The sequence below is a fragment of the Trichechus manatus genome, unplaced genomic scaffold (genome assembly GCF_000243295.1).
Source record: "Trichechus manatus latirostris isolate Lorelei unplaced genomic scaffold, TriManLat1.0 scaffold00244, whole genome shotgun sequence".
NCBI lineage: Eukaryota > Metazoa > Chordata > Mammalia > Sirenia > Trichechidae > Trichechus > Trichechus manatus.
This window is the reverse complement of record NW_004444180.1, coordinates 1,903,973-1,915,404: the sequence shown is the minus strand read 5'-3', so window position 1 is coordinate 1,915,404 and position 11,432 is coordinate 1,903,973. Positions and strand designations below refer to the sequence as shown.

General features: G+C 56.9%; 1 protein-coding gene across 3 annotated transcripts in view; it reads right to left on the bottom strand.

The window, feature by feature from the left end:
• The window catches only part of LSP1 (lymphocyte specific protein 1), a 53,452-nt gene that overhangs the window by 37,669 nt on the left and 4,351 nt on the right, over nt 1-11,432 (bottom strand). For 2 of the 3 annotated variants that reach the window (XM_023724371.1, XM_023724369.1), the window contains exon 2: nt 7,396-7,665. In XM_023724371.1, the coding sequence (XP_023580139.1) occupies nt 7,396-7,463 (68 nt within the window). In that variant the 5' untranslated portion in view covers nt 7,464-7,665. Of the gene's footprint in view, nt 1-7,395; nt 7,699-11,432 lie in introns of those variants that run through there. The other variant, XM_023724370.1, reaches the window with a different exon arrangement.

Genomic DNA, 11,432 nt, shown 5'->3' with positions numbered 1-11,432 from the left:
CCATCCAGTTGTTCCTCTTTTTTTCCCTTCATCCAACTTTTCATTCATGTATACTTTTCTTCATCACTGATTCTTCCTTTATTTTCTTCTTTCCTTTCTTCTGTGACCAAGACATGATTCCTGCCCTCATAAGGTCATAGCTCAAGAAGACAAGAAAGCAGACCCTAATCCCCCAGTAGGTACCAAAATAGAACCTGAACAGGGCCTAGAGAAACACACATCTGTCTTGTTGTTCACATATTCCCATCACCCACCCACCCCCACACGCACAGATTCCACCGCATGTATGCTCACACAGCAATGTCCCAGTGAAAGGCACAAGGAGTAGTGAAAGAGCCCACGGGGGTGCAGGAGGTCAACGCTGGTGACTTCCGGGTGACTTCTGACAGAGAAGTGTCCCTGACTTACCGAGGAGGCAGCCTCCAAACAGAGCACTTCTCTGCCTGAGGTGTCCCTCTGTCCAAGCAACCACCTCCGACCAAAGACAGCGTGGACCAGAGCCAAGGGCAGGGGCCGAGATGATGGGGTGGTGAGTGGTAGTGATGAAGCTGGGATTCTGGTAGGGCCTGGGGCTAGAAGAAAAACTGGAGGCTTTTTTCTAGATTCCTCTGGAACGAACCGGCTAAATCCACCAGTCCCTACTCCCATTTCTGTTTTGAGGGGAGGTACCTGGGAGAGCCACCACCCGTCTGTCAGTTTGTCGTACTGTGGTGGCTTGCATGCTGCTGTGATGCTGGAAGCTGTGCCACCAGTATTTCAAATACCAGCAGCGTCACCCATAGGGGACAGGTTTCAGTGGAACTTCCAGACTAAGACAGACTAAGAATAAAGGCCTAGGTCATCTGCTTCCAAAAACCAGCTAATGAAAACCCCATGGATCACAACAGAACATTGTCTGATGACCAAGTACCAGGCAACATTTCATTCTGTTGTACGTAGGGCCACCATGAGTCGGAGCAGACTTGGTGGCAGCTAACAACACCAGGGAGAAGGGGAGAAGGAGGAGGTGGAGGCAGCCTTGGCTCAGCCTCAGAATCGAAACAGTCAAGAGAGGCTCACGCCTGGGAATGAGGGGCTCAGGCTCTTCCCTGGTGGCAGGAAGGAGCAGCATCTGAGATCCCACCTGCAGGGATGGTGTGGGGTGGTGAGCCCTTCCCACATGTCCACCTTGTCCCAGGTGGCAGCTGGAGGAGCTGGGCTCTGGGAGGTGCAGTAGTTGGGATCTGCTGGGGGCAGAACCCATCCCCACCAGCTCTCCCAAGTCACTGTCATCCTGACAGGGAGGGTCTCCTTGATACACCAGACCTCTTACACATGCGTGTGTGTGTGTGTGTGTGTGTGTGTGTGTGTGTGTGTGTGTGTGTGTGTAGGGGCCCTAGTAGCAGGGCCAACAGCACCTGGACAACCAGGGCAACTGAGACCCCAGAAGATCTGGTGGGGACCACACTGTCCAGGTGTTGGTGGAGGGTAGCCACCCGGCTAACCCCACACGTGTCCTTCCCGGAGCTGCCCCTGCTCCAGGCTTTGAGGCCTGAGGCCCGAGTCCCCCACATTCCACTGGGGGTGGTTGGTACCCTGAAGGGGAACTAGGCGGTTCCTGAGTTCCCAGACAGCCCTCCTGCCAGCCACAGGAGCAGACTGTGCCCCCCTCAACCCCTATGACTTCCCAACTTGGAGGCAGTTAGCAGACAGAGTTTGGATAGGGCTGACCTAGCCCCAAGAAATGGCCGGGGGCTTTCCTCCCTCCACCCACCCTCCAGTCCCTCCCCACTCGCTTTACCCTCTTATCTGCCTGTGTCTGGCACCAGTGGGGCTGTGCTGGGCTGGGCAGAGTTGGGAGGCCTGATTTTCTCAACCCCCTGATCTCCTATAAAACTTGCACGCACCCTCCCCACACACATAGACCCCCTCAGCCCCCTCTCCAGGCTCGTGGGTGTTGGGGAGGGGGTGAAGGCTGGCCTAGTGAAGAGAGCCTGGAGTCTGGGTCTGCTGGGCTGCCCTCTAGGCACACCTCAAAGTTTGCACACCCCCAAATCCATGCACCCCCAAGTCCACGGACACTGAAGGCTGAGCACTCGAGTTTGTGCAGCCTCAAATCTGAGCACCCTCAAGTCTGCACATCTCCAAGTCCATGCATCCCTAAGTCCACACACCCCCAAGTCCATGCACCAAGGGGTGCCCAAGTCTACCCACCCTCAAGTCCGAGCACCCCCACGTTCACACACCCTCAAATTCACAAACCCCCAAGTCCACACACCCAAGTCCGAGAACCTTCAAGTTCATACATTCCGACGTCTGTGCATCTCAAAGTCTGAATACCCTCAAGTACATACAGCCCAAGTCCATGTACCGCAATCCATGCACTGCAAAATCTAGGTACCCTTAAGTCTGTGCACCCCAAGTCCACACACCTCCAAGTCCACAAACTCCCAAGTATGTGTACCCCCATATCAGTACATCCTTTTAGTCAATGGACCTCAAGTCTGGGCACCCCCAAGCCTGTGATCCCTTAATCCCATGTACTCTCAAGTCCATGAACTCCCATATTTACACACCTCAAGTTTGTACCCCAAGTCTGAGCACCCCAAGCCTGCCCTGTCCCCCATGTCTCGCCATCATCGGCCTAGTGGCTTGATTCTATCTGCCTCAATGGCACTGTGGTTAGAAGAGTTTGGGAGGCTGCCCCCCACCATTGCATTGTGTCCAGGCCCCTCATCTCTCAGAAGGTTTTTAGAAGTCCCTGAAAAGGGGGTTCCCTGGTGTGAACCATCTGGGTCTGGGCTGAGAGAGAAGCTGAGGGTCCTTCCTAGACGCCTCTAGAGAGAACTAGCTGGGCTGGCCGTGCCAAAGCCCATTTCTACTTTTGGGGGGCCTGAGGGTGCTGGCCTGGTGGCATAGTGGTTAAGAGCTCGGCTGCTCACCAAAAGGTTGGCAGTTGGAATCCACCAGCAGCTCCTTGGAAACCCTACAGAGCAGTTCTACTCTGTCCTGTAGGGTCGCTATGAGTCAGAACCAACTCGACGGCAATGGGTAATGGGATGGCGCTGCCGGAGCTCTGCGCTGCTCTGTGTGGGCCAAGAAACACAGCCACACCCCCATGGTGCCCACGGGCAGAGTGGTCGGCAGGGGGTGATCAGGTTCTGTGAGGGGCAGTGCCGGGGGATCCAGGGAGACGCAGCCTTCAGCCCACAGAAAGCACACGGTCTCCCCAAAGAGGGTCCACGGCTCACTTCCTGGTAGGGTGCCGTGTTGGGAGGAGCAGGCTCCGTGCCGGGAATGCGGGGGTCTATCCTGGCCCCTGCTCAGGAGGGCCTGTCCTGGGCCAGCTCATCGACCCTTAGAGCTTCTGTGTCTACCTGTGAGAGGGGAGGGTCCTGAAGGCCACCTCACTGGGCCATAGGAGGATAAGATGAGGGTTTTCGGTGCAGGGAGCATGTCAAAGGCTGGCTATGACCTGAGTGTACAGATGGGGAAATTGAGGCCTCCAGGGGGCAAGGCTCCTTGCCCCACAATGTGAGAGTCAGGCTGCTGTGGCTCACCAGGCTTGCTGGGGCTCTGTGCTCACCCTTGTGCCCTGGATAGGTGTGCAGCCTGCTGGCCCCCTCGGGTGCCCACCCCACGCGTGTCCCAGGACTCAGAGTGGACGAGCCACAGGTACCGCTGCCCGGGACCCCATGCTGTGAAGACCCTCTCGTCCCCTGAGAATGCCTACCCCTCCAGCAGAGGCGGGCAGCGGGGACGTGGAAAGAAGGGCAGTGCAGCCAGGAGCCCCCCTCCAGACCATCTGTCCCCAGAGACTCCCTGGCAGGAGGGGGGGCGGGGATGGGGGAGAACTCTGGCTTCCAGAATCCGTAGGCGGGGCTGCAATGTCCACGTGTGAGCAGTCCTATCCCCTCGCCCACCAAGGAGGGAGCGTGAAAGTGTCCAGCTGGGAGGGTGCGGGAGGAAGGCGTCCATCATGGGGCTCAGCTCGGCCTCCCCCTCCTCCTGGGAAATTCCAGGCTCCCCAGACCCCTGACCCGGCTAGGAACCACCCCCCAACCCACGAGTCCCCAGGCCAGGCCAGCTGTCTGTCTGCCTCAGAGCTGGAACCCGACAGAGTGGGGAGGGGGCTCCAGGCTCCCCTCTTACCAGCCACCGCCCTCCCGGGAGCTGCTCGGCTCTGCCCGCCACCCAGGGCCATGTGCCCAGGCTGTGCTGGGGAGCCTGCTCTGTACCCCCTCCTTCCTTCCACTCCTCACAACCCCCTACCCATTGATCCCTCGGTTGCGGGGAGACTTCCCAGCCCACTTCTCCTGCAGCCAGCTGCCCCCCAGCCCCTCAGGAATGCTGTGACCTTTCTCCCGCAGAGCCTGGAACCCCCAGACGCCCTACAGGGACAGATGGTCCAGAAGGAGGCCCTGCCTTCTGGCCCCCAAGCATTGTTAGAGAGGCAGAGGCCTGGATGGCAGGAGACAGTGCCCCACCCTCTGCTATGCGGGGTCCAGAGAAGGGCAGGTGGGGTTCCAGGCTGGCCCAGTCACATGCTGCAGCAGAAGGACACCAAGGGAGCCCACAGCAGGGGCCCAGGGTGCCAATTGAACGTTCTGGAGGCTTCAAGGGGCAGGGGCAGCAGGGTAGCCCTGGGAGGGCACTGCTGAGGCCCAGCGCCCACAACCACGGTTCTGGCACCTTCCAGAACTGGGGAGCTGAGGAGGCCTTCAGCGGCCACCCAGGAGTGTGGGTCTGAAGCGGCCACGTTGCTGTAAAGACCAGACCAGGCTAGTGGATGGCTGGAGGCCAGGTGTCATGGTCATCCGGAGGGGGGCTGGGCTGAATTTTGGTGAGTCTGGCTGGCAGATCCAGCTGACAGAACTTGGCCATCAGATGTGAAAGCTGGGAGGACCGGCAGGCCTGGGTCTGGTGCAGTCGGGTTGGGGGGTTGCGGGGCTGCACTGAGGAGGAGTCCAGATCCGGATGTGTTGAAGTTGAGATCCCAAGGACATCCAGCCCCTCCCCTGCCACCAGCACTGGGCAACCTCCCTGTCCCTGCCCAGCTCTCAGCCGGTCCATCCCACTGCTTCTCATGGTTCCGGGTGGGGAGGGGACAAGGTTCATAGCGACCACTCAAAGGCACATGGAGCGGGGGTCGGCTTAGTATCACCCGGGGTCCTGAGGAGCCCCCGGGAGCCTGTGGCCCAGGTCCTGCTCCACGGCAAAGGCCACGGTGGTGACTGACTGCCGGGAGCCAGGCAAGGCAAGTGCTCCCTCAAGTGGGGGGCATAGGGGGCCCAGAGCCACCTGCACAGTGAGGGGGATGTCCCATGGGAGGGCTGGCAACCTGAGGCCTCAGAGCTGGCCCGTTCTCTGTGGGCAGCACAAGTGGGTTCACGGCTGCCCCCTCCTGGGCAGGCAGGGGCTCAGGGGGCTTCCCAGGCCTGTCATCTGGTCCTTCTCACCGGAGCCAGCAGGAAACCCCCCCAAACCGGCCGGCTGAGTCACCAAGGGGGAGGAGAACCCCGCTGGAGACGGGTCTTGGTTTCATTCTGAAAGGGCCTCGAGCACTCAGCGTTGCGCCAGCGTGTGGGGGACAAGAGGGGACGTAAGGAGTGTCAGCTTGTTCTCCCGCTTGCCCAACACCACACGGGTGTGGCCCCAGCCCCACAGGAACACGGGTGCCAGCACCCGGGGTCGGCGTGCCTGCCCGCCCTAGCACCCAGGCTGAGCCTCCGTCCGGGATCTGAGAAATGCCAGACAGCTGGGGCAGGATGGCCAAGGAGAGGCCAAGGGGGAGGCTGGCCGCTGCACCCAGGGTGTGCCCTTCTACGGGCATGAGGGGCCGGAGGAGCCAGGGCGCCCAGGCTCAGCTGGCCCATGGCAGCGCTGACGTGAGAGCCATTTCCGCACAGGACACCTGTTCCTGGGTCTCTGGCTGCATGCATGGGCGACCCGTCTGTCCCACAGGGTGCTGAGGTCCACAGACAGGCAGCGTCCTCAACTGCCTCGGCCTTCAAGCCGGCCCCAGCGGCCACAGGTGCACAAGCCCCCCGAGGTGACAGGTGTGGCTCCTGAGCCCGGCTTGTGCACACCTCCTGACCAGTCCCCAGGCCCGGCTCTGCCCCACACCTGCTGCTCGGGACCCGGCAGCCCCAGGAACCTCGTGGGGCCAAAGTGAGCACGGCAATGAGAAGGGGGAGGTGATGCTGACTGCCCACCCCAACATTCACTCACCCACACTCACGCGCACACAACACACTCACACACACACTCACACTCACTCACACACTTGCCCGCACACACTCACACACGCTCACACAGCACTCTGTGAAATGCTGCCCTCATTTCCATTATTACCCTTAAGGTGTATCAGCACAGGATGAGGGGCAAGTCAGCTGAGAGACCACGGGGACCCCTCATGACTGCTCAGCCCCTCCCCATGTTAGCCCCAGGCCGAGCCTCGTGGTCACCATGCACCCCCAGCGGAGCCCCCGGCAGCAGCATTGGGCACAGGCGGGCTCAAGTCTGCCCTGGGACTCTCTGTCAGCCGCTGGGGCCACTCGGTCCAGGTGTCCTACCCCTTCCTCCCACACGCCTGAGCCCGTTTGCACTGTCCCTTTCCTGGACGGGGCCTCTAGCCCCACCCCAGTGCCCCTCGTCGGTCTGCCCATCGAAGCCCCACCTGTCTTGTGCCAGATGCCTGCCACACACACCTCTGCTCTGTGTTGCCCCTCCCCCCCGGGCCCTAAGCCTGCGGCTCCACTGGGCCTTGAAGTGTTCAGCCAGGGTCCAGGGACCAAGGCCAGATCCCCGTCCCCAGCGGCCCCTCAGAGCACTGCTGTCTCCTGGGGCAGTCACAGCTGTGGGGTGTCTGCCCACCTTTCCCGTGGGGCACACGTGGCTCCTTCACCCCTGGCGTCCTGCCTACCCCCCTCAAAACACAGCGCACTTCGATGCCCGCAGCACAGGATCTGCCTGGCAATCAGCCTCCTCCGCCCCTCGGCCCTGCCCATGGGCCTGCAGGGGCCCAAGCCTGGACTCAAGGGTCCCGAGATGGGGCAGCCCCCCTCGGCCAGGCTCACCCCTCCCAGTGCAGTGGCTCCCCAGCCCTCTGAATTTCTGCCCTCCGCCCAAGGCCCAGATCTAGTCCCTGCTGCCTAGCCCACATCCTGGAGGCCTGGTTGGTGGGGCCGGCCCTCCCTATCCTGGGCGGAGGACCCCTCTAGCTTAGGGGGGTGAGTCTGAGCTGCAGAGGCAGAAGGAGAGGCATCCCCCTGAGTGGCGAGCGAGGTTCCAGGAAGACCATTTGCCTAGACACGCACAGCTTGCCACCTGCCTGCCAGCGCCTGAGTCCCCCGCCTTGGCGCGCATACCTGGGGTAAGCATTGCCCTCTGGCTTAATGGCCCGTGGCCCCTTACCCCGTGGCCTCGTCCACCAGCAGCTCCTCCTGCTCCCCAGGACCGGGGTCACTCGCCGCCTCCGCCATGGGCCTCACTCTCGTCCGGGGGGGTGCTAAGATTGAATCCGGGTGTGCGTGTGTGTGTTCGCGTGCGGTGGCCTCCTGGTGCTTCTCGGGCGGGCAGGCTTGGCGCCTCCACCCCCAGCTTAGTTTCACTTCCCCCTTCCGGCCTGCAGGTTGAGGTTTGGAGCAAGTGGGGCTCGGGCTGGGTGTTGCTTCTCATCTATTGCTGCAAGAGAACTAAACCACCGTCAGGAAACGTGAAGCAAGTTGCAGGGGCCTGGGGCTGCCCGGCAGGAGCAGGCTGAGCCCAGGCCACGGGGCTCCTACACCTCTGGGGGGGGGGGCTGTGGCCAGCTAGGACACCTCGCTGAGGTTGGGAACCCCATGCCCCACCGGGGCCCTGCAGGAACCCTGCTAGCAGCCTCACCCCAAGTCTGAGATGTGCAGCCTGTTGTCCTCACGTCTGTTCTGTGTTCCCTGAAGCACCCACATGGAACGTGGAACCTCTATTTTTCATAATTTGTTTTATTTTTGTTGTTGTTGAGAACAAACAGAGCAAAACATACACCAGTTCAACCTCTGGTACATGTGCAGTTCATCACAAAGGTGACGTTCGTTGAGTTGTGCAGCCATTCCCCCCTCCCTTTCCGAGTTGTTCCTCCCCTGTTAACAGAAACTCATGGCCCCCTGAGGTTTCTATCTAATCTTTCGAGTTGTTATTTTCAATTTGATACCATACAGATAGTTCTTAGAAGAGCGTAGTGCTCAGGACAGACATTCTTTACTATTGTTCAGTTTTAAGAGGTCTTCAGGGGATATTTGTAGTTTAAGGTTTAAAGATTCTCTCAGGGCAATAGTTTTGAGGGCTCGTGAAATTGGCACTTCTTTGCTGCGTCTCTGCCCACAGGCCTGTTCTCTGGTGTGTCCTCATAGAACACGGCAGAAACTTCTCCTGAGTTGGGGGTCCTTGTCCTGGATGCCCCTCACTGGCCTGTGTTCTCAACGGGGCTTTGAGGCTCATGGCTCAGAGGCCCATGGAGAGGTCAGCCCCACCCAAACATCATAGCGGGGAAATTTAGGGGCATTTCCAGGAAGAGGGAAGGCACGGGAGGCCGGGAGTCCCCCAACATGCAGCCCTCTGTTTCATTCTCTAAAGGCAGGGCCAGTGACGTCACTTGTGGGGCCCAGCATGAAACAAAGATGCGAGCCCCTTGTTTCCAAATCATGTACAATTTCCAGAGACTACCTCACACCATGTTCAAAAATGAACTCAGAATCTATCAACAACCTAAATATATGAGAAAAGACTCCTGGAAGAAAACCTAAGGGTGAATTTTCAGGACATTGTATTTGGCAATAGATTCTTAGTTACAACACCAAGAACATGGAATCAAACGAAAAAAATAGATAAACTGCACTTCCTCAAAATAAAAAACTTCTGTGCATCGAAGGACACTATCAAGAAAGTTGAGAGACAACTTACTGAACGGGAGAACGTATCTGGGTATCTCAGACATCTGATAAGGGCTTAATAGCCAGAAAATGTAAAAAGCTCCTGTAACTCAATAATAAAACAACAAGCAACCCGATCCAAAAATGGGCAAAGGACTTGAACAGACATTTATCCAAAGAAGATGTACAAATGGCCGACAAACACATGAAAAGATCCTCAACGTCATCAGTCATTAGGGAAATGGAAATTAAACCACAGTGAGATGTCACCCCACATCCACTGGGGTGGTTATTATTAAAAAAAAAAAAAAAAGAAAGAAAGAAAGAAAATTATGAGTGTTGGCAAGGATGTGCAGAAATTGGGACCCCCATCCATTGCTAGTGGGAATGTGAAATGGAAACCAGACTGGCAGTTCCTCAAAAAATTAAACATAAAACTACCGTCTGACCTAGCAATTGCACGCCTAGGTATATATGCAAAAGATTGAAATCAGGAAGTCAAACAGAGACTTGGACACCAATGTTCATTGCAGCACTATTCACAATAGACAAAAAGCAGAGACAACCCAAGTGGTATGGATTGAATTGTGTCCCCAAAATATCTGTCAGCTTGGCTGGGCCATGATTCCCAGTATTGTGTGAATGTCGACCATTTTGTCATCTGATGTGATTTCCCTATGTGTTGTAAATCCTGACTCTATGATGTTGATGAGATAGGATTAGCGGCAGTTATGTTGATGCGGCAGGAATCAATCTACAAGATTAGGTTGTGTTTTTAAACCAATCTCTTTTGAGATACAAAAGACAGAAGCGAATAGAGAGACATGGGGGACCTCATACCACCAAAAAAGTAGTGCTAGGAGCAGAGCGAGTCCTTTGGACCTGGGGTCCCTGAGCTGAGAAGCTTCTAGTCCAGGGAAGGATCGATGAGAAGGACATTTCTCCAGAGCCGACAGAGAGAAAAAGCCTTCCCCTGGAGCTGACGCCCTGAATTTGGACTTGTAGCCTACTAGACTGTGAGAGAAGAAGCTTCCTTTTGTTGAAGGCATCCACTTGTGGTATTTCTGTTATAGCAGCAGTAGATGACTAAGGCACCAAGTGTCCATCAACAGATGAAGGGATGAACAAAATGTGGTCCATTCAACCATACAGAGGAATCAAGTCCTGATGCATGCAATGACATGAATGAACCTCGAAAGCCTTAGGCTGAGTGAAATAAGTCAGGCTCAAAAGATTGTTTGCTCCCACTTCCATGAGATAACTAGAAAAGGCTCATTCATAGAAACCAGTTATTAGTGGTTACCAGGGGCTGGGGGAGGAGGGATCGGGAGTTACTGCTTCATTAAAGGGCACTGAGTTTCTAAAAACAAAAAATTGTCACCTTCTTATCAAGCAGTGACAGCAGAGCATTAGCCCCCGCCTGGGGCCTTCTGAGCTGCAAAGCCTGCCCTGGAGGGGTGTCTGAGGGCTGTGGCCACATTGGAGGCCTGGCATGGCTGGCCCTAAGCAGCCTTTCCAATCTCAGCTGACACCCGTGGTCCTTTTACATCTAGTCTTAGTCATCTAGCGCTGCTATGACAGAAATACCACAAGTCGATGGCTTTAACCAACAGAAATTTATTCTCTCACAGTCTAGGAGGCTAAAAGTCCAAATTCAGGGTGCTAGCTTCAGGGGAAGACTTTCTCTCTCCGACGGCTCTGGGGGAAGGTCCTTGACATCAATCTTCCCCTGGTTGAGGAGCTTCTCAGTGCAGGCACCCTGGGACCAAAGGACATGCTCTGTGCTAGGCTCTGCTTTCTTGGTGTGGTAGGAGGCCCCACCACCCCGTTCACTTCTCTCTCCTTTTATCTCTTGTAAGATAAAGAGTGACGCAGGCCACACCCAGGGAAAACTCCCCTTACATTGGGTCAGGGATGTGACCTGAGTAAGGGTGCTGCATCCCACTCTAATCCTCTTTAACATAACCTAGTCTTGCCTCATTAACCACAGACAGAGATTAGGGTTTACAACACATAAGATAATTACATCAGATCACAAAATGGAGGACTAGCACACAATACCGGGAATCATGGCCTAGTCAAGTTGACACATACTTTGGGGGGATACTATTCAATCCATGACACCCCCCAACTTCTGCCAGACCCAGAGCTCTGCTCCCTCACCCCTCTGCCTATCCTGACCCTCCCAGGCCTGGAGGCAAAGCCGGGTCCATCAGCTCACATGTGTAGGGCAAGCAGGCCCTGGCCCTTCTGGCAGAATTCTCCAGGAGCCATGCCCCCAAGATGCTCCGGGGTCCCCACAGAGAGTACCCTTGTCCCCTGGACTGCCTCATTCTCAGCAGACCACTGACCTCACCTCCTCCTTCCAAAGGAGGGGACCGCGGTAGGGGTGCCCTCACCTTACCTACGTCCATCCTCGCTCCCCTCTGAGGAGGTGAGCAGGCTCCTTCTCTGCTGGGACCCAGCTCTCCCCAAGCACTCACTTCCCCCCCTCCCAAACTCCAGGCCCATCTGGTTATGACTGGCTTGTCTCCCCCACCC